The sequence below is a fragment of the Entelurus aequoreus genome, linkage group LG21 (assembly GCF_033978785.1).
Source record: "Entelurus aequoreus isolate RoL-2023_Sb linkage group LG21, RoL_Eaeq_v1.1, whole genome shotgun sequence".
NCBI classification, from domain to species: Eukaryota; Metazoa; Chordata; class Actinopteri; order Syngnathiformes; family Syngnathidae; genus Entelurus; species Entelurus aequoreus.
In genome coordinates this window covers 10539857-10563780 of record NC_084751.1, presented here as the reverse complement: position 1 = coordinate 10563780, position 23924 = coordinate 10539857, and the positions used below count along the sequence as shown (strand labels likewise).

The following is a 23924-nucleotide window of genomic DNA, read 5'->3' as shown; positions in this document are numbered from 1 at the left end:
TGCATTAACTAGAATGACTTACAAATTACTGCACACCAGGGAGTACTGTAATTACCTAACGTTACATTATTACTTTCCATAACAATTTAGCCCCCTCCACAATATTAACCCGACGTTAAAACAGAACTAGCTATTTATTGATTAGCAATTGCCGAATCATGTAACATTAGCTTAATGCTAAAAAGCCAGGTTACTATCACATTCTGTAACAGACAAATAATTTCATGTAGGCTAACGTTACCTACCTGCTACCTCTGTCTTTTTCTCGTTTCTCCTCTTCTTTTCTCTTTTTTCTTCCCTGGGCACCTGACAGTTTTGGCCGTTTTGACATCTTGTGTTGATTTTTTGATGTGGTGACGTCCAAAAAGAGTCATGATACGGGAAGGGAGGGGGCGCACTGTGCCGGGGGAGGGGGGTCGTAATGTTGTAACAAATAATATTTCTATTAAATAGGCTTTACTTTGCATTTTAATTAACGTGGGATTATTTTATGTATTTAGAAATAATAGTACCAACTTTTTTTTATTTTTTCCTCCAACATTTGTGGCACTGGCGTGGCGCCCCCTGATGGACGGCGCCCTTAGCATTTGCCTATACGGCCTATGCCACGGGCCGGCCCTGCCGGGGTCAAAGGTGAACTCGCAGCCTCCAGAGAAGTGATGTTTTTTTTTAAGTGCGGTCCATTAAAGGACATGTTGTGTGGCCGTAGATGTCCCGACAGACAGGACTATCATCACATGACACGTGCACGCTCACAGCTGCTCTACTTAAATGCTGCTCGCACAAGAGGGGGACCTCCGTGAAGACGTCATATTGTGAAGACATCACCTGAAGACATGGTACGTCCTTGTCCATTCTTGTTCCTTTTTGATTCTATATCTATATTGCTAACAAAACATAATTGTTCTATCTGTGTGAAGTGAATTATATTTATATAGCGCTTTTCTCTAGTAACTCTAAGCGCTTTACATAGTGAAACCCACGATCTAAGTTACATTTTTAAACCAGTGTGGGTGAAGTGTCTTGCCCAAGGACACAACAGCTGTGACTAGGATGGCAGAAGTGGGGATCGAACCTGAAACCCTCAGTTAGAGACTTCCTTTTTATTGTCATTAAAATGTGAACTTTACAGTACAGATGAGAACAACATTTTGTTGCATTAGCTCATGGTAGTGCAAGATAAAAAAAAGCAATAAGGTGCAGATATAAATAAATAGATTTCTGTACAGATAAATATATTGCACGTTTATGGATGTATGTTGTATTGTCTTTATATTCCAGCCAGTTAATCCATTTTTGGGGGGAAATTGAGGGGATTTTTATGAGTCTTGTGTTGATGCAGTAACACAATATTGAGATATTTATATGTTGCTAACAATATTATTTATCTATATAACTCACACAATATTGATTCTATTTGTTGCCAAGACATTATTGATTTTATTTTGACATCCATGCTGCTTTCTATGACATTATTGGTACATGTATCAATCAATGTTCAATCAATCCATGTTTATTTATATAGCCCTAAATCACAAGTGTCTCAAAGGGCTGCACAAGCCACAACGACATCCTCGGTTCAGAGCCCACATCAGGGCAAGGAAAAACTCAACCCAGTGGGATGACAATGAGAAACCTTGGAGAGGACCTCAGATGTGGGTGGATCCAACATAATAGTGAGAGTCCAGTCCATAGTGGATCTAACATAATAGTGTGAGAGTCCAGTCCATAGTGGATCTAACATAATAGTGTGAGAGTCCAGTCCATAGTGGATCTAACATAATAGTGAGAGTCCAGTCCATAGTGGATCTAACATAATAGTGTGAGAGTCCAGTCCATAGTGGATCTAACATAATAGTGAGAGTCCAGTCCATAGTGGATCTAACATAATAGTGTGAGAGTCCAGTCCATAGTGGATCTAACATAATAGTATGAGAGTCCAGTCCATAGTGGATCTAACATAATATTGTGAGAGTCCAGTCCATAGTGGATCTAACATAATAGTGAGAGTCCAGTCCATAGTGGATCTAACATAATAGTGTGAGAGTCCAGTCCATAGTGGATCTAACATAATAGTGAGAGTCCAGTCCATAGTGGATCTAACATAATAGTGAGAGAGTCCAGTCCATAGTGGATCTAACATAATAGTGAAAGTCCAGTCCATAGTGGGGCCATCAGGAGACCATCCCGAGTAGAGAGGGAGAGGGGGGCAGAGCAGTAAAAGAAAAGAAACGGCAGATCAACTGGTCTAAAAGGGGGGTTTATTTAAAGGCTAGAGTATACAAATGAGTTTTAAGATGGGACTTAAATGCTTCTACTGAGGTAGCATCTCTAACTGTTACTGGTGGAACATTCCAGACTACTGGAGCCCCAATAGAAAACGCTCTATAGCCCGCAGACTTTTTTGGGGCTCTGGGAATCACTAATAAGCCGGAGTTCTTTGAACGCAGATTTCTTGCCGGGACATATGGTACAATACAATCAGCAAGATAGGCTGGAGCTAGATTGTGTAGTATTTTATACGTAAGTAGTAAAACCTTAAAGTCGCATCTTAAGTGCACAGGAAGCCAGTGCAGGTGAGCCAGTATAGGTATATATACAGTATAGGTATATATACACTATAGGTATATATACAGTATAGGTATATATACAGTATAGGTATATATACACTATAGGTATATATACAGTATAGGTATATATACAGTATAGGTATATATACACTATAGGTATATATACAGTATAGGTATATATACAGTATAGGTATATATACACTATAGGTATATATACAGTATAGGTATATATACAGTATAGGTATATATACACTATAGGTATATATACAGTATAGGTGTATATACAGTATAGGTATATATACAGTATAGGTATATATACACTATAGGTATATATACAGTATAGGTGTATATACAGTATAGGTATATATACAGTATAGGTATATATACAGTATAGGTGTATATACAGTATAGGTATATATACAGTATAGGTATATATACAGTATAGGGCTATAATGAATGAATGTATTCCATTGTGGAATAAGGATGAAACATAACAAATGTGGAAAAAGTGCAGTGCTGTGATAACTTTCCGGATGCACCGTATATTTCATCCTCTTAGGCCAGCAGGAAGACCAAGAAGAAAGAAGGCGGAGCCAAGCGGGCCCAGCGTGCGTCCTCTAACGTGTTCTCCATGTTTGAGCAGACTCAGATCCAAGAGTTCAAAGAGGTAACGTGACCCTGTTTGTCTGTGTATATACTGTACGCATATTATGAATATTAAATATGTATCGTCCTCATCAGGCTTTCACTCTCATAGACCAGAACAGAGATGGATTCATCGATAAAGAAGACCTGAAGGACACGTACGCCTCTCTGGGTGTGTAGTACCACACCACGTGAGCCTGCTTGCAGGCGGCACTAACTGCAGCCACTTTTTGCCCAGGCAAAGTGAACGTGAAGGACCAGGAAGTGGAGGAGATGCTGAAAGAAGCGAGCGGTCCCATCAACTTCACCATGTTCCTCACTCTGTTTGGAGCCAAGCTTCACGGTGAGAGACGAAGCATGCTGCTGGTTTATTTATTTATTTCGGGTTTTATTTCACAATACCATATTACGATTACAACAGTAGTGAATATCCATTTGAGGATGTTGGTAAGTGAAAGGGTCCCCCAGATAAGCTAGAAGAAGCTTTAGGCAGGAGGTCCAGAGGTCAGTATATGCATGGCAGGCACAAAAACGCCATATGACAAACACAAAATAGGAGTACAAAAGCAAGCATACACATCCGATATTATCGGCCGACAAATGCTTTAAAATGTGATATCGGAAATTATCGGTATCGGTTTCAAAAAGTAAAATGTATGACTTTTTAAAACGCCGCTGTGTACACGGACGTAGGGAGAAATACAGAGCGCCAATAAACCTTAAAGGCACTGCCTTTGTGTGCCGGCCCAATCACATAATATCTACGGCTTTTCACACACACAAGTGAATGCAAGGCATACTTGGTCAACAGCCATACAGGTCACACTGAGGGTAGCCGTATAAACAACTTTAACACTGTTACAAATATGCGCCACACTGTGAGCCCACACCAAACAAGAATGACAAACGCATTTCGGGAGAACATCCGCACCGTAACACAACAGAACAAATACCCAGAACCCCTTGCAGCACAATATACACCCCCCGCTACCCCCGACTGCCCCCCCCCCCAACCCTGCCCACCTCAACCTCGTCATGCTCATATCCCAAATTCCAAGCTGCTGTTTTGAGGCATGTTAAAAAAAATAATGCACTTTGTGACTTCAATAATAAATATGGCAGTGCCATGTTGGCATTTTTTTTTCCATAACTTGAGTTGATTTATTTTGGAAAAACCTTGTTACATTGTTTAATGCATCCAGCGGGGCATCACAACAAAATTAGGCATATTAATGTGTTAATTCCACGACTGTACATATCGGTATCGGTTGATATCGGAATCTGTAATTAAGAGTTGGACAATATCTGAATATCGGCAAAAAAGCCATTATCGGACATCTCTAATACACATACACTACCGTTCAAAAGTTTGGGGTCACCCAAACAATTTAGTGGAATAGCCTTCATTTCTAAGAACAAGAATAGACTGTCGAGTTTCAGATGAAAGTTTTCTTTTTCTGGCCATTTTGAGCGTTTAATTGACCCCACAAATGTGATGCTCCAGAAACTCAATCTGCTCAAAGGAAGGTCAGTTTTGTAGCTTCTGTAACGAGCTAAAGTGTTTTCAGATGTGTGAACATGATTGCACAAGGGTTTTCTAATCATCAATTAGCCTTCTGAGCCAATGAGCAAACACATTGTACCATTAGAACACTGGAGTGATAGTTGCTGGAAATGGGCCTCTATACACCTATGTAGATATTGCACCAAAAAGCAGACATTTGCAGCTAGAATAGTCATTTACCACATTAGCAATGTATAGAGTGTATTTCTTTAAAGTTCAGACTAGTTTAAAGTTATCTTCATTGAAAAGTACAGTGCTTTTCCTTCAAAAATAAGGACATTTCAATGTGACCCCAAACTTTCGAACAGTAGTGTACTTACATACATTCAACCACGCCCAACCCGACAGTAGTCTACCCTGAAGCCACATGTGACCATGCTTATCCTCTAAAGGAGCATTAGCCATTCACATGAGGCATTAGAGATAGGTGGTTAATAAGTATGATTTCAGTTTCTTTTTGAAGTTGGAGAATTAATACAGCATCTTACGTATCTCATCAAGCCGGTTCCAGATCTTTGGTCCCCTGCATACAACACTTCGAGCAGCACAAGCCAGTAGACGATGTTTACCTGATATCAGGTCAAAGTTAGGAGTGTTGTGGGCATGCTAGATAGGAACCAAGCTACAGAGCCTGAGATTCAGCCTGTGGATGACTTGATAGGTTAGACAAGCAATGTGATGAATATTGAACTCTTGTCAGTCTTAAGAGATGATAATTATGGAATAGACGTCAAGTGGGGGCATTAAACTTGGACCATGACAGGGCCCGCATGATTTTCTTTTGCATGGATTCTAATTTGTGAAGGTAGCTCGGGAAGGTGTGACACCAGATGACATTACAGTAGTTTACATGTGGTTCAAATAGAGTTTTGTATAGAGTAAGTAGAGCATAAAGAGGAAGATAATGACGAAGGTGAAAGAACAGGCAAATGTATTTTTGTTTGTGGATTGTATGCAACCTGTTGTGTTCCCTGGTTTTCAGTGTACATGGGTGAAGGTGTGTGTTGCTGAGCCCGATCTGGACGTAATCTGAACTGGACCTGGTTTTAAGAACCCTTTTGAACAATCTGATTTCATTGACAACCCGGTCTGGTGAAGATAAGGTCCTTTGTTTGCTTTGTTTTGTTTATTTTATTATTATTTTTTTTAATAACTTTTTTTTTAATTCAATTTAATTTTTTAAATTTTTTATGTGGAATAAAATAAGATAAATAAATGAATAAATAAATAAATACAAGTAAAAAAGAAAAAAAAAAAGAAAAATACTTTTTCTTGGATAGAAAAGAAAGTAGAGCAATATAAAAACAATTACATAAAAAATAGTAATTCATGAAAATGTTAGTGGACCAGCAGCACACACAATCATGTTTGCTCTAAAGACTGTATCCCTTGCAGACTGTATTCTTGATGGAGGAACCAGAAGTTTTTAATAACAGAAAGAGACAGCCCCTTTCGTGTAAATGAGTGTGGATGAGTGTGAATGGGGGAGGGAGGGTTTTCTTGGGTTGATGCACTAATGGTAAGTGTATCTTGTGTCTTTTTTTATGTTGTTTAAAAAAATAAAAAAATAAAAAAAAAAGAACAGGCCAACATATTTGGATAATTTGTTTAACAGATGTGACATTTGAAATTGAGGTATTCGTCAATGATGACCCCCAGGATATTTGGTGGAGTTCACTCTCTGTATTTCCTGACCATATGGCAGTGCTCAGTATTTGTCCGGTTTTTATTAGAACAAACTAAAATAACATTTGTTTTATTAACATTAAGTTTCCATGGCAATGACCCTTGTTCTGCTAGGCACCGACCCAGAAGAGACTATTCTCAGCGCCTTCAAAATGTTCGACGCCGACGCCAAAGGTTTCATCCACAAAGACGAGTGAGCGCTCGCGTCCTGGTCAAGTTTCACATTGTGAACTTTTAATTATTCTTTTTTTATTACATATTTTCTTTTAGCTTACAGAAACTCTTGACAACACAAGCTGACAAGTTCACACAGGAAGAGGTAACCTCTATGATCTATTACGATGACTCGCCGTTTAATAATGGGATTTTTTTGCGTTCAGGTCAAGCAAATGTTTCAGTCGTCCAACATCGACGCATCAGGGAACTTGGACTACAAGTCTTTGTGTTACATCATCACTCATGGCGAGGAGCGTGAAGAATGAAGGAAAAACCAAGACAGCACCTTATCTATCCTTTTATTTTCTTGTTGTTGCTCGGCAGAATACCAGATGAAAGATGTCTGCTTCCTGTTGCTAGGTAAAATAGAAAACATTTGTCATGTCTTCTTCTTTGAATAGAAAATAAAACATATCTGGGTTGAATAGACTATAAACATGTGTGCCTCCTGTTACTAGGCAGAATAGATCATTAAAAAATGTCTGCCTCCTTGAATAGAAAATAAAAATGGCTTAAAATAGAAATGATGAAATGTATGCTTCCTGTTTGCTAGTATGAATAGAAAATAAAAAATGTCTGCCTCCTATTGCTAGGTAAAAAATAAAATGTTTCCCTCCTGCTGCGAGGCAGAATAGACAATAAAATGTCTGCCTCTTTGAATAGAAAATAAAAAAAATATCAGCCTCCTGTTGCTTAGCAGAATAGACAATAAGGAATGGCGGCCTCTTTAAAATTGAAAGAAAAAAAAAATGTCTGCCTCTTGTTGGTAGGTAGAAAATAAAATATGAAATGTCTGTGTCCTGTTGCTAGTCATAATACACAAAAAAATGTGTGCCTACTGTTGCTAGGTAGAATAAGAAATTTAAAAAAGGGTCTGCCTCCAGTTGCTAAGCAGAATAGACAAAAAAAACTAGCTGAATAGAAAATAAAAAATGGCTTCCTCTTCAGCCCTTTGAGACACTTGTGATTTAGGGCTATATAAATAAACATTGATTGATTGATTGATTGATTTTTGCGAGGTAGAAAAGAAAATAGAAAATCTCCGCCTCTTGTTGCTAGGTAGAATATAAAATATGAAATGTCTGCGTCCTGTTGCTAGTCATATTACAAAACAAATGTGTGCCTACTGTTGCTAGGTAGAGTAAGACATTTAAAAGAGGGTCTGCCTCCAGTTGCTAAGCAGAATAGAAAATAAAAAATGGCTTCCTCTTTTTACGAGGTAGAAAAGAAAATATAAAATGTCTGCCTCATGTTGCGAGTATGCATACAAAATGTCTGCCTTCTATTGCTCGGAAGAATATGAAATGTGAAATGTCTGCCTTCTGTTGCGAGTCATCCGTCCGTCCATTTTGTACCGCTTGTCCCTCTCGGTCACGGGGGGGCGGGGGGGCTGGAGGTTATCCCAAATTGCATAATACAAAAGTTCAGCCTCCTGTTGCTAGGTAGAATACAATATTAAAAATGCCCGCCTCCTTGAATAGAAAATAAAAAAATTGGCTGCCTCTTGTTGCTAGGTAGAATATAAAATATAAAATGTCTCCCCTCTGTTGCTAGTCAAAAATAGTAAAATAACACAAAATTCAGCCTACTGTTGCTTGGCAGAACGGATAATAAAAAATGTCCGTCTCCTGTTGCTAGGCAGAATAGACAATACAAATGTCTGCCTTCTTTAATAGAAAATAAAACTATAAGAGATAGAATAGAGCAGTGCAAACCATAACAGAAGCATGTGACAGCTACTACATGAGGTCACATGACTACGATGAGAAGGTGGAGGTCACGCGGCGCAGGCGTGGTGTTGTGCGTCCGTGAAGACAAAGAAAGCCAGTGAGAAAGCAGGAAGTTGAAGATGTTCTGCAGCTGGCAGACGACTGCCTTTAAGGGGCGGGAGTGTTCCACCCTCCGCCATCTTGAGAAGGTCACCGTTCAGCATCACGGACCTTCATGACATCACACCAGCGCCTCGTTAGTTGTCAAACACCATTAAGGAGATTCTACAGCTCAACAACCTTTTAGAGAGGTAAAGCTACTTCATGAGTGTCATAATAAGTATAGCTAAGGAATAATACATAGTAGTACTACTGAATAGTACCAAGTTCTGACAAATACTAAGTACGGGTACTAGGTAATACCAAGTACTGAGTAATGCTAAGTACGGGTACTGAATAATACCTACGGGTATCCTACTGAATAATACCAAGTACTGAGTAATACTAAGTACAGATACTGGGTAATACCAAGTACGGGTATTAGTAATACCAAGTGCATAGTAATACAAAGTACGGGTACTGAATAGTGAGTACAGGTACTGTGTAGGGCTGCACGATTATAGCCCAAATAATTTAGTTTTATATTTTATTAATATTAAAATCACGATTATTCATTATGTTGGGTAAAACAGTGTTGTGGAGGGGTGGTTGAACGCGTCACCATCATTTAATTTGTAATGAAATAGTGTAATAAAAGGGCTATATAAACGTTATCCATACATTCAAAGAGAAATGTTTTTGTTTTTGTTCGGGCATGCTGACCTGGAAGGCACCATTACTCTATCTAGAAACATAGATTACTGGCTGAGTCACACTTGACTAACTACACAGCTCAAACACAGGCAATCACAGTACAGTGTCTGTTAGTCCAGGTGAGGAGTCAGTTAAGCTAGAACTAGCCAGCGCAAGTCTGGAAAATTCCTGCACACATAGCATTTCTCGTACAATAATACACAACTCACATCATGTTTTTTTCTGTAGTGACTGTGCCAGAGGTGGACATGCATTCTACTGATGTGGAAAATTATGACACGTTCAATCTACCGCAGCTCCAAGCAAATAATCTGAAGATCCTCATCGTATCAATTCCTAGACGTGATCGAAATTATTTAAGGCGCACTACACAAAGTAGACGTAACATTATTAATATCACTACTCCGGATACCATTAACAAATATGCCTCAAAACAGCCCACTACCTATAATATGGGCTTTTTAAACATCAGATCATTGTCTCCCAAAATGTTACTAGTTAATGAGGTAGTTAGAGACAACAATCTTAACGTCATTGGTCTCAGCGAAACCTGGCTAAAACCAGATACATTTTTCCTGCTTAACGAGGCATCTCCTCCTAACTATACGAATGCACATATTGCCCGTCCCCTTAAAAGAGGTGGAGGGGTCGCACTAATATACAATGAAAACCTTAACTTTAGCCCTAACCTAAGTAATAAATATAAATAATTTGAGGTGCTTACTATGAGGTCTGTCACACCGCTACCTCTCTATCTGGCTGTTACCTACCGCCCCCCTGGGCCCTATTCAGACTTTATCAGTGAATTTACTGAGTTTGTTGCTGATCTAGTGACAGATAATGTAATTATAATGGGGATTTTAATATTCATATGAATACCCCATCAGACCCTCCAAGCGTGGCGTTCCAGACTATAATTGATATTGGTGGTCTTACACAAATAATAAATGAACCCACGCATCGCAATGGTAATACGATAATCTAGTTCTCGTCCGGGGTGTCACCACCTCCAAAGTTATGATAATCTTCTACACTAAAGTAATGTTTACCATAAAATTACCTTATAAAATTCGAAGTTCTGACTCATTGTCAACAAGCTACTAATAACCACTGCTTTAGCAGCCGCAACATTAATTCTGTCACAACTATGACTCTTGCTGACCTACTGCCTTCGGTAATGGCGCCATTCCCAAATTATGTGGGCTCTATCGATGACCAGCGCAACGCCATTGATAGTATAGCACCGCTAAAGCTAAAAAAGGCCCCTAAAAGGCGTACCCCCTGCTTTACAGAAGAAAGTAGAGCTCTTAAACTATCATGTAGAAAGCTGGAACGCTAATGGCGTGCGACTAAACAATTACAACTCCAATCTCATCCGCCTCAATAAAAACAATCCTAAATATTTGTTCAGTACAGGAGCATCCCTAACCCAACAAGGGACTCCTCCCAGTAGCTCCACCCACTCGACTAATAACTTTATGAATTTCTTTAATAAGAAAATTGAACTCATTAGAAAGGAGATTAAAGACAACACGTCCCGGATATTGCCCTGCAAAATAATCTCTCTCTTTTTGATGAAATAACATTAAAAGAAATCCTGCGACGTGTAAATATGACATTACACGTAAAGCCTAAAATATCACAACGGAGACCCCCGGACTGTTGAACAACTTAAGCTGTACATCAAGCAAGAATGGGAAAGAATTCCACCTGAAAAGCTTAAAAAAAATGTGTCTCCTCAGTTCCCAAACGTTTACTGAGTGTTGTTAAAAGGAAAGGCCATGTAACACAGTGTAAAAATGCCCCTGTGACAACTTGTTTGCAATGTGTTGCTGCCATTAAATTCTAAGTTAATGATTGATTGCAAAAAAAAAAAAAAGTTTCTCAGTGTGAACATGAAATATCTTGTCTTTGCAGTCTATTCAATTGAATATAAGTTGAAAAGGATTTGCAAATCATTGTATTCTGTTTTTATTTACCATTTACACAACGTGACAACTTCACTGCTTTTGTGTTTTGTATATTGATGTTTGATTTCCTCAGTCCTGGCGGCAGCGTGGAGGCGTGTCAAGTCAAGACATGTTCAAAAAGTCAGTTACACAAAGAATGTTGTGATGAAAGTCGAGGGAAGTTGCAGCCTGCGTTCAACTCAATGAGCAAACAAAAGATTTGTGCAAATGTTGATGTCATTGGGAACACTGACCAAGTTAGCCATGAACTAAATCCCAGAAAACCAACAAGGAGACATAAAAAAAGTTCAAGTTAAAGTACCAATGATTGTCACACACACACACACACACACTAGGTGTGGCGAAATTGTTCTCTGCATTTGACCCATCACCCTTGATCACCCCCTGGGAGGTGAGGGCAGCAAGGGTTGTTCCCTACATGTTTCCTCACGTCGTAAACCCTGAACACTCCGAGTCACAGCAGGTGAGAGAAGGAGTGGCAGACACACAACACTGTGGCAGACACACAACACTGTGGCAGACACACAACACTGTGTTGCAAGTTCATAGGAAAGCAATCATCAAATAGTTTTCTCCCCCACGGCATACTTTTTGTGTGGGACAAATATTGTCCACACTATGTACGGATACTAGGTAATACTAAGTATGAGTACTGGGTAATACTAAGTATGAGTACTGAATAATAATGAGTACTTGGTAATACTAAGTAGGAGTACTAGGTAATATTAAGTATGAGTACTTGGTAATACTAAGTATGAGTACTGGGTAATACTAAGTATGAGTACTGAATAATAATGAGTACTTGGTCATACTAAGTAGGAGTACTAGGTAATATTAAGTATGAGTACTTGGTAATACTAAGTTTGAGTACTGGGTAATATTAAGTATGAGTACTGAATAACAATGAGTACTGGGTAATACTAAGTACAAGTACTGAATAATAATGGGTACTTGGTAATACTAAGTATGAGTACTAGGTAATATTAAGTATGAGTACTGAATAATAATGAGTACTGGGTAATACTAAGTACGAGTACTGGGTAATAATGAGTACTGAGTAATACTAAGTAGGAGTACGGAATAATAATGAGTACTGGGTAATACTAAGTACAAGTACTGAATAATAATGAGTACTGGGTAATACTAAGTAAGAGTACTGAATAATAATGAGTACTGGGTAATACTAAGTATGAGTACTGAATAATAATGGTTACTGGGTAATACTAAGTACAAGTACTGAATAATAATGGGTACTGGGTAATACTAAGTACGAGTACTGAGTAATAATGAGTACTGGGTAATACTAAGTAACAGTACTGAATAATAATGAGTACTGGGTAATACTAAGTATGAGTATTGAATAATAATGGTTACTGGGTAATACTAAGTATGAGTACTGAATAATAATGAGCACTGGGTAATACTAAGTACAAGTACTGAATAATAATGAGTACTGGGTAATACTAAGTAAGAGTACTGAATAATAATGAGTACTGGGTAATACTAAGTATGAGTACTGAACAATAATGGTTACTGGGTAATACTAAGTATGAGTACTGAATAATAATGAGAACTGGGTAATACTAAGAACAAGTACTGAATAATAATGAGTACTGGGTAATACTAAGTACAAGTACTGAATAATAATGTGTACTGGGTAATACTAAGTAAGAGTACTGAATAATAATGAGAACTGGGTAATACTAAGTAAGAGTACTGAATAATAATGAGAACTGGGTAATACTAAGTAAGAGTACTGAATAATAATGAGAACTGGGTAATACTAGGTACAAGTACTGAATAATAATGAGTACTGGGTAATACTAAGTAAGAGCACTGAATAATAATGAGAACTGGGTAATACTAAGTACAAGTACTGAATAATAATGAGTACTGGGTAATACTAAGTAAAAGTACTGAATAATAATGAGAACTGGGTAATACTAAGTACAAGTACTGAATAATAATGTGTACTGGGTAATACTAAGTAAGAGTACTGAATAATAATGAGAACTGGGTAATACTAAGTACAAGTACTGAATAATAATGTGTACTGGGTAATACTAAGTAAGAGTACTGAATAATAATGAGAACTGGGTAATACTAAGTACAAGTACTGAATAATAATGAGTACTGGGTAATACTAAGTACTACTACTGAATAATAATGAGTACTGGGCAATACCAAGTACTAGTACTTAATAATAATGAGTACTGGGTAATACCAAGTACTAGTACTGAATAATAATGAGTACTGGGCAATACCAAGTACTAGTACTTAATAACAATGAGTACTGGGTAATATTAAGTACAAGCACTGAATAATAATGAGTACTGAGTAATACTAAGTAAAAATATTAAATCAATGAGTACTGGGTAATACTAAGTACAAGTACTGAATAATAATGAGTACTGGGTAATACTAAGTACTACTACTGAATAATAATGAGTACTGGGTAATATCAAGTACTAGTACTGAATAATAATGAGTACTGGGCAATACCAAGTACCAGTACTTAATAATAATGAGTACTGGGTAATACCAAATACTAGTACTTAATAATAATGAATACTGGGTAATAACAAGTACTAGTACTGAATAATAATGAGTACTGGGTAATACCAAGTACTAGTACTGAATAATATTGATGAGTACTGAGTAAAACCAAGGGTAGCAGTTTGATGCACACTTCTGAAGTAACAAAGGTGATCAGTTGAGTATTGACGGATATTTCAAGATGAATCATTGAAGTACAGTAGGTACAGTAATGATGGATACTTCAAGATGAATCATTGAAGTACAGTAGGTACAGTAATGACGGATATTTCAAGATGAATCATTGAAGTACAGTAGGTACAGTAATGATGGATATTTCTAGATGAATCATTGAAGTACAGTAGGTACAGTAATGATGGATATTTCAAGATGAACCATTGAAGTACAGTAGGTACAGTAATGATGGATATTTCAAGATGAACCATTGAAGTACAGTAGGTACAGTAATGATGGATATTTCAAGATGAACCATTGAAGTACAGTAGGTACAGTAATGATGGATATTTCAAGATGAATCATTGAAGTACAGTAGGTACAGTAATGACGGATATTTCAAGATGAATCATTGAAGTACAGTAGGTACAGTAATGACGGATATTTCAAGATGAATCATTGACGTACAGTAGGTTCAGTAATGATGGATATTTCAAGATGAATCATTGAAGTACAGTAGGTACAGTAATGATGGATATTTCAAGATGAACCATTGAAGTACAGTAGGTACAGTAATGATGGATATTTCAAGATGAACCATTGAAGTACAGTAGGTACAGTAATGATGGATATTTCAAGATGAACCATTGAAGTACAGTAGGTACAGTAATGATGGATATTTCAAGATGAATCATTGAAGTACAGTAGGTACAGTAATGACGGATATTTCAAGATGAATCATTGAAGTACAGTAGGTACAGTAATGACGGATATTTCAAGATGAATCATTGACGTACAGTAGGTTCAGTAATGATGGATATTTCAAGATGAATCATTGAAGTACAGTAGGTACAGTAATGATGGATATTTCAAGATGAATCATTGAAGTACAGTAGGTACAGTAATGATGGATAGAACTTCTCTGGTGCTCACCTGGACAAGAGGCCGTCCTCGCCTTCTACATCCGACTGAAGCACAAAGGCGTCCACGCCACTCGCCGCTAGCCATGTTGGTACGGCGACCTGGGCGGCCATCTTGCCCAGGTTCATGGCGATGAGCGTGACCGCGCCCGCCGCGTACCTGCGAGGAATATTTGCTAAGTGATGCAGCGTGTGACAGGTGGGGTGAAAGGTCACCTACCTGCGCGTGGCGCTGCATTGCAGGTAGAGACGTACGCGTCTGCTTCCGCTCGTCTCGGCAAAGATGGCGGCGCTCAGAACGCCGCGTCCAACCAGAGACTTGTGCAGGAGCGTCAGCCAGTAGTCCTGCACGACACCACACACGCTCAGGGGGAGGCGGAGGTCAAAGGTCAATGGAAGGGCCACTCACCGGAAGAGGATCCAAGTTGTCGTCCAGCAGGTGGTAGGTTCCGGAACCCAGCAAGACCTGCCTCATCACCACGGCCACGCCCATTTTAGCCGCCAGTCCTAACTTGTCCAACCACCTGAGCAGCGCGTGACGTCTTAACGAGCGCTAACTCAATCAAGCCCACGCCACCACGTGTCACTCACATGAAGCCCGCTGCGAACGTGTCCGACAGGCCCACGGCCCCGCCCCCGTAGGCGGAGCTTGTCTCTCCCAGCCACACAGGCTTCCCCGGAGACGTGCGCCTCACTTCCTGCGCAGACGGGAAGCCAGGGGGCGTCAGCACGCCACGTGACACACGCCACAAGCCACTTGCCTTCATGACGTGTTTGATCTGGGGCGCCAGGGAGTCCAGGATCTTGGGGTCCAGGAAGTCGTCCAGCGACGTGTCCCTCCCGTTGACGTAGTAACTATGGAGACAAACATCGTCTTTGTGTCCACGGTGTGTCACATGACCTCGCACTCACTGGTGCCAGGTGCAGGCGTCCACGGCGTGGGATCCGCTCCTCAGGAACCTGAGGGACACCAGCAAATCAAAATGTCGGCGGACGGACGAGGACGAGGAAGACCTATCGGCGAGCGGACGCACCTGTCCAACAAGTCGACGGTGCGGTGTCGGGGTTGACCCACGTCGGGTCCGTAGAGACCGGCGCGGCGGTACCACGCGGACTGTGACATCATCTCCCGGAGACGAGCGAAGTCCTCCCCCAGCTGGACGCCGTCCACGCGAATCCCCGCCTTCTTCTCAAAGCTGTTTGGTTCTGGAAGTCAAATGTTTGTCGACAAGATGATGTCAAGCTAACGCAAAACTAATCGTAGAATATGAAATCCTCTTTTCCGCTGCAAGTGAGGTGAAGTCCGTGGTGTCATTTTAAGAATCCATTCTGAAGTGATTAATGGCGACAGCAGGTGGAAACACTATCTGGCGCTCCAGGTAAAATCCTAAAATACTAAGTACGATTACTGAATAATAATGAATACTGAGTCATACTAATTAAGAGTACTAAATAATGAATACTGAGTAATACTAAGTAAGAGTACTAAATAATGATGAGTACTGAGTAATACTAAGTACAATTACTGAATAATAATGAGTACTGAGCAATACTAAGTAAGAGTACTAAATAATGATGAGTACTGAGTAATACTAAGTACAATTACTGAATAATAATGAGTACTGAGTAATACTAAGTACAATTACTGAATAATAATGAGTACTGAGTAATACTAAGTAAGAGTACTAAATAATGAATACTGAGTAATACTAAGTAAGAATACTGAATAATGATGAGTACTGAGTAATACTAAGTACGATTACTGAATAATAATGAGTACTGAGTAATACTAAGTAAGAGTACTAAATAATGAATACTGTGTAATACTAAGTAAGAATACTGAATAAAAATGAGTACTGGGTAATACTAAGTACGATTAGTGAATGATAATGAGTACTGAGTAATACTAAATACGAGTACTGAATAATAATGAGTACTCTGTAATACAAAGAACGAGTACTGAAGAATAAAGAGTACTGAGTAATACTAAGTATGAGTAGTGGCCAATAATGAGCACTATGTAATAATAAGTACGAGTACTGAATATTAATGAGTACTGGGTAATACTAAGTACAAGTACTGAATAACAGTGAGTCCTGAGTAATACCAAGTACAATTACTGAATAATATTGAGTACCTGGTAATAATAAGTGCAAGTACTGAATAATAATGAGTACTGTGTCATACTAAGTACAAGTACTGAATAATAATGAGTACTGGGTAATACTATGTACAACTGCTGAATAATAATGAGTACTGGGTAATACTAAGTACAACTACTGAATAATAATGAGTACTGTGTAATACTAAGTGCAAGTACTGAATAATAATGAGTACTGGGTAATATCAAGTACTAGTACTGAATAATAATGAGTACTGGGTAATACTAAGTATGAGTACTGAATAATAATGGGGTACTGGGTAGTACTAAATACAAGTATATGGAATTATTACAAACACACGGTCTATATGTTTGACTATAATTATTTTTTTGCGGAGATTCTAGCTAAGATGAACAAAGTATTAGAGGGCACAAAAAAAAAACAATTCACATTCAAACCGATTCTTATTCATCCTGATTCATAATTTCAAAAATAAATCTTTTTAAAAAATTTTTTTTTAAACAAAGACATTTTTAGGCCATCTCCTTGCAACCAGGAGGAGCTTTGCTCACCTGTCACCTGTTTTCATTTGAATTATTATACCAAATAATACATTGCGAGAATCATGTTGAATCGATTCTGAATGGGATCGTCATCCCGGCAATCAGATCGAATGGTAACGTGCTTGAAGAGTATTCAGTACTCGTACTTAGTATTACCCAGTACTCGTTATTATATGTAAAAAATATTGATTGTTTCGGACCCCCCTATTAGACGGTCCTAGTGTGTGAATGTTGTCTGTCTGTGTTGGACCTGCCATGAGGTGGCCACTTGTCCAGGGTGTACCAAATGCAGCTGGGATAGACTCCAGCCCAGCCGCGACCCCGAAAGGGACAAGCGGTAGAAAATGGATGGATGGCTATCACAATAGTACCGTTGCCGAGCTCCCAGGACACACGGTAGCGTTTGGACTGGCAGTAGCCGAGCAGCGAGCGAGCGTTGCTGCTGTTCCACGTATTGTCGGCATTCCTCAGCAGCGCGTTGAGTCCAAAGATGAGATCCAGTCCGGAGTTGTTGGCGAAGGCGTGCAGCAGGTCCAGTGTCACCTCTGACGGAGGAAAAAAAAAGCAAAGTTCTGGAAAAAAAAAAAGGCGGCGCTCTCACAGGAAGTGTCGACCACGCTGACGTACCGGTGAACTCAATTTGAGGGAACTTCCTGTTCATGTCTTGTTGGGCCAGCAGCTTCGCTTGTTTACGCCATTGCGCTTTTAGATGCTCCTCCCAACACAGAGGAAGCTCCGCCCAGTTGCGCTTCGGTACTGGAACAGAAGCAAGGTACACATTTTATATTCGACCTTTGTATCTCACTATGTATTAAAGGCCTACTGAAAGCCACTACTACCGACCACGCAGTCTGATAGTTTATATATCAATGATGAAATCTTAACATTATAACACATGCCAATACGGCCGGGTTAACTTATAAAGTGACATTTTAAATTTGCCGCTAAACTTCCGGTTCGAAACGCCTCTGAGGATGACGTATGCGCGTGACGTAGACCGGCGAACACGGGTATGCCTTCCACATTGAAGCCAATACCAAAAAGCTCTGTTTTCATTTCATAATTCCACAGTATTCTGGACATCTGTGTTCGTGAATCTGTTGCAATCATGTTCATTGCATTATGGAGAAGGAAGCTGAGCAAGCAAAGAAGAAAGTTGTCGGTGCGAAATGGACGTATTTTTCGAACGTAGTCAGCAACAACAGTACACAGCCGGCGCTTCTTTGTTTACATTCCCGGAAGATGCAGTCAAGATGGAAGAACTCGGATAACAGAGACTCTAACCAGGAGGACTTTTGACTTCGATACACAGACGCCTGTAGAGAACTGGGACAACACAGACTCTTACCAGGATTACTTTGATTTGGATGACAAAGACGCAGACGTGCTACTGTGAGTATGCAGCTTTGGCTTCTAAACATTTGATCGCTTGACTGTATGTGCGCAACTTTTTTTTGCGTATGTACGTAACTTTTTAAAAATATATAAGCTTTATGAACCTTGGGTTAGGTGAACGGTCTTTTGGGCTGAGTGATTGTGTGTGTTGATCAGGTGTTTGAATTGTATTGGCGTGTTCTATGGAGCTAGGAGCTAGCAGAGGAGCTAGGAGCTAGCATAACAAACACGCAGGTGTTTTTATGCAGGATTAATTTGTGGCATATTAAATATAAGCCTGGTTGTGTTGTGGCTAATAGAGTATATATATGTCTTGTGTTTATTTACTGTTGTAGTCATTCCCAGCTGAATATCAGGTCTCACAGCATCTTCCCTATCTGAATAGCTTCAACTCCCCACTAGTCCTTCACTTGCACTTTACTCATCCACAAATCTTTCATCCTCGCTCAAATTAATGGGGAAATTGTCGCTTTCTCGGTCCGAATCTCTCTCACTTCATGCGGCCATCATTGTAAACAATAGGGAACTTTGCGTATATGTTCAACTGACTACGTCACGCTACTTCCGGTAGGGGCAAGCCTTTTTTTTATCAGATACCAAAAGTTGCAATCTTTATCGTCGTTGTTCTATACTAAATCCTTTCAGCAAAAATATGGCAATATCGCGAAATGATCAAGTATGACACATAGAATAGATCTGCTATCCCCGTTTAAATAAAAAAAATTCATTTCAGTAGGCCTTTAACGGTACTAGTGATAAACCACGGGCAAACTCCTGACATTTATAACCATCATTCATAAACGCAGCTAGCTCGCTTAAAGGCGAAGTGCACTTTTTGGGGGAATTTTGCCTATCATTTACAATCCTTATGTGAGACAAGCACATAACATATGATCTTTTTTTAGGCATTCTAAATCGTAAACAAACGCTAGCAAAAGTCAGCTAAGAGTGGAGCCACTAGGAATCGCTCTATTCCGTGTATAAAGCGCTCTAAAAAAAACACCCCAAAACCTCCATCACTGTTTTGTATAAATATATACAGTATGTCATGTAGAAATAGACACATTATCATAATAACATGTAATATTTACCTATTTTGCTCATTTTAAGCATACTTTCATTTTACAGACGCGTCACAATGTTCGCTTTCCACTTCAAGAACAACAACTGCTAATCATGCAGACTTCATGAGAGACAACAACGATTGCTTTGGGACAAATTATGAGCCAGAACCTTATATTTTTGAGCCTGAATATAGGGAGGATGAGCTCCAAGTGTGCTCATCAGATCCAGCTTTAGTTAAACACTAAGCATCATGTAGCAGTATTGCTAAGTGCTAAACAAGATTTACTACAAACATAATAAAACAAGCATGCTAAGTTTTACATCTAATTTTACACTTTTTTCTCTATTTTTTCGCACCTTTGAGTCATAAATAACTTGAAACATGTTAACTGTTATCATTTTGTACAGTTACACCTAAAACTCTCGGATTCAGACACTCGGCATCATCTTCAAAGCACGGCCATAGGTCCAGGTCACAGATAGCAGGCCCATTAAAATGTTCTAGTTAATAATGGCCTAGTGGTTAGAGCGGGCAATTATTTTGACTCGGGGGCCACATTTAGAGAAAATAATGTGTCTGGGGGCCGGTATATCTATTTTTAGGAACACTAATACAAAACCTCCCAACGTTATGACAGACCGCCGTAAAAAAACGTAATGAAATTTTGAATTTTTCTATGAAGGATAAAACACTGAATATTGACAAAATGTGAATGTCACACCCCCTTTTCGATCGACATATTTTACAATCAAGTGAAACACAACAAAAATGCAGCAAACGGTGAAATATGAACGCGTAGGGTACAAAATAAACCCACCTACAATCTGATATATCACTAAGATTTAGAACCTAAGTTACGGTCAGAGCGAAAAAAGATACATCCTGGCGTCCTGCACTGCACTCTAATCCTTCACTCTCACTTTCCTCATCCACAAATCTTTCATCCTCGCTCATCGTCGCTTTCTCGGTCCGAATCGCTCTCGCTGCTGGTGTGAACAATGGGGAAATGTGAGGAGCCCTTCAACCTGTGACGTCACGCTACTTCCGGTACAGGCAAGGCTTTTTTTTTATCAGCGACCAAAAGTTGCGAACTTTATCGTCGATGTTCTCTACTAAATCCTTTCAGCCAAAATATGGCAATATCGCGAAATGATCAAGTATGACACATAGAATGGATCTGCTATCCCCGTTTAAATAAGAACATTTCATTTCAGAAGGCCTTTAAAAAAAATTAAAAATATATTTTTTTTAAATTTGGGACTTCCCGCGGGCTGGATTTTGGACGCTGGGGGGCCGTATCCGGCCCGCGGGCCGTAGTTTGGGGACCCGTGATTTAAATACTTTGTATAGTTGAAGACTTGTCACTGCACATCATAAAGGCAGCTACAGTTTCCATCTTAAAGATCTAAAAAAATTATTTGGGAATGTCCAGGGGGCCAGATTGAAAAACTCAACGGGCCGCATGTGGCCCCCGGGCCTTAATTTGCCCAGGTCTGGGTTAGAGTGTCCGCCCTGAGATCGGTAGGTTGAGCCATACCAAAGACTATAAAAATGGGACCCATTACCTCCCATCAAAGGTTGGAATTGGGGGTTAAATCACCAAAAATGATTCTTGGGCGCGACCACTGCTGCTGCTCACTGCTCCCCTCACCGCCCAAGGGGTGATCAAGGGTGATGGGTCAAATGCAGAGGACAAATGTCACCACACCTAGTGTGTGTGTGACCATCATTGGTACTTTAACTTACTTTAACAGATAGCAGGCCCATTCAAATGTTCTAGTTAATAATGTAACCACATCGTGTTATCGGTCACGTGTTAAGCCCCGCCCACTTGAGAAATCTCTGACCGGCCATTCCACGGTCCCGCTGAGGACTGAACTCCATGAAGTCCTGGCGGGTTCCTCCGAACCTCACGTAGGCGGGCGCCAAGGCTTTGGCCAGCGTGCGGACTTTAGGAGAGCTGCCGTGACGGGAAAAAAAAAACCCGTTAGTCGTTGTCACGTGACCGCGGGCGCGGCGCTCCAAAGTTCACCTTCTCACCTGAGCAGGTACATGAAGCGCTCGTCCTGCGCGAGGCTGGCGTCGATGGTGACGGACACGAAGCGAGGGTCCACGCGGTGCCTCGCTCGGGTCCCGCCCGTGGGCGCGCACAGCACAACAAGCGCCAACAACAACAACAACAACAGCGTCTTCTCGACAGCCTCCATGGTGACTTTGGGGGCTTTTTGTCTTCTGGTCTGCCGACTTACTGGGTCAGACTGTAGCCACGCCCCTTTCGCCCGGCACGCTGACGTCACTATGTAAATACTCATTTCATCATATCACTGGTAATCATTTGCTCAGGGAAGGAGTAATAGTGAGTATTTATTAGGGATGTCCGATAATGGCTTTTATGCCGATATCCGATATTGTCCAACTCTTAATTACCGATACCGATATCTACCGATATATGCAGTCGTGGAATTAACACATTATTATGCCTAATTTGGACAACCAGGTATGGTGAAGATAAGGTCATTTTTAAAAAAATTAATAAAATAAAATAAATTAAATAAAAAAAATGTCTTGAATAAAAAAGAAAGTAAAACAATATAAAAACAGCTACATAGAAACTAGTAATTAATGAAAATGAGTCAAATTAACTGTTAAAGGTTAGTACTATTAGTGGACCAGCAGCATGCACAATCATGTGTGCTTACGGACTGTATCCCTTGCAGACTGTATTGATATATATTGATATATAATGTAGGAACCAGAATCATACTTGCCAACCTTGAGACCTCCAATATCGGGAGGTGGGGGGGTACAGCTAGAATTCACCAACTCGAGTATTTTAAAGTTAAGTTAGACTTAACTTTAAAGTTAAAGTTAAAGGACCAATGATTGTCACACACACTAGGTGTGGTGAAATGTGTCCTCTGCATTTGACCAATCCCCTTGATCACCCCCTGGGAGGTGAGGGGAGCAGTGGGCAGCAGCGGTGCCGCGCCCGGGAATCATTTTGGTGATTTAACCCCCAATTCCAACCCTTGATGCTGAGTGCCAAGCAGGGAGGTAATGGGTCCCATTTTTTATATTCTTTGGTATGACTCGGCCGGGGTTTGAACTCACAACCTACCGATCTCAGGGCGGACACTCTAACCATTTAATATATATTCCATATATATATATATATATATATATATATATATATATATATATATATATATATATATATATATATATATATATATATGTATGAAATACTTGACTTTCAGTGAATTCTAGCTATATATATATTTTTTTAAATTTTATTTACATAGAAAAAAAATAAAATACTTGAATTTCAGTATTCCAGTGGCTATCCATTAGATGGCAGTATTGTCCTGTTTAACTTCTCCGTTCATGATGAGTATATCATTTCGGCCCCCATGTCTGTAATTTCCTCGTTCTTCTGCTTCGTCTCCTTGTTGTGTGCGCAGTTGTGCACTCTATAAAAGCCCTAGATGTTATGACGTCTTTGGGCAGGCAAGCTGTTTATATTGTGGGAAAGCGGACGTGAGAACAGGCTGAACCCCACTCAGTCTCAGGTCCGCATTGAGCTGGAGGGGGCGTGGCCTCCAGCTCCGGCTGAATACCGGGAGTTTGTCGGGAGAAAATCTCTGCCGGGAGGTTGTCGGGAGAGGCGCTGAATATCGGGATTCTCCCGCTAAAAACGGGAGGGTTGGCAAGTATGACCAGAATATTAATAACAGAAAGAAACAACCCTTTTGTGTGAATGAGTGTGAATGGGGGAGGGAGATTTTTTCGGTTGGTGCACTAATTGTACGTGTATCTTGTGTTTTTTATGTTGATTTAATAAAAACACAATAAAAAAAACGATACCGATAATAAAAAAAAACGATACCGATAATTTCCGATATTACATTTTAAAGCATTTATCGGCCGATATTATCGGACATCTCTAGTATTTATGTGGACATATTCTTATTCACCTTCATTCATCTACATATGAGC

At 39.7% G+C, this 23924-nt stretch overlaps 3 protein-coding genes across 5 annotated transcripts in view; 1 reads left to right on the top strand and 2 right to left on the bottom strand.

Annotated features, from left to right (window-relative positions):
* Window positions 1-452: 452 nt before the first annotated feature.
* LOC133638362 (myosin light chain 5-like) lies at window positions 453-7098 on the top strand. Of its 2 annotated transcripts, XM_062030897.1 has the most exons (8): window positions 453-633; window positions 710-839; window positions 3130-3237; window positions 3312-3387; window positions 3454-3558; window positions 6580-6658; window positions 6736-6784; window positions 6846-7098. In XM_062030897.1, exons 2-8 carry the CDS (start codon window positions 837-839, stop codon window positions 6945-6947), a joined length of 522 nt encoding a protein of 173 aa, XP_061886881.1. In that variant the 5' UTR covers window positions 453-633; window positions 710-836; the 3' UTR covers window positions 6948-7098. The 2 variants fall into 2 exon arrangements, with proteins under 2 accessions (XP_061886881.1, XP_061886880.1); XM_062030896.1 differs by having other exon boundaries at window positions 453-839.
* hpse (heparanase) lies at window positions 6742-22442 on the bottom strand. The gene is made up of 11 exons (XM_062030893.1): window positions 21969-22442; window positions 21776-21888; window positions 18095-18223; window positions 17839-18012; window positions 15837-16008; window positions 15715-15762; window positions 15394-15657; window positions 15212-15326; window positions 15023-15147; window positions 14816-14962; window positions 6742-8621 (listed from the first exon to the last, which is right to left on the bottom strand). The coding sequence occupies exons 1-11, from the start codon at window positions 22238-22240 to the stop codon at window positions 8459-8461; spliced, it is 1722 nt and encodes a 573-aa protein (XP_061886877.1). The 5' UTR covers window positions 22241-22442; the 3' UTR covers window positions 6742-8458.
* A 1360-nt stretch (window positions 22443-23802) lies between these two features.
* helq (helicase, POLQ like) overlaps window positions 23803-23924 on the bottom strand; it is a 23249-nt gene continuing 23127 nt past the window's right edge. For both annotated transcript variants that reach the window (XM_062030892.1, XM_062030891.1), the window contains exon 18: window positions 23803-23924. This exon is cut by the window's right edge and continues 222 nt beyond it. The gene's annotated coding sequence lies outside the window, so the exon portion shown is untranslated.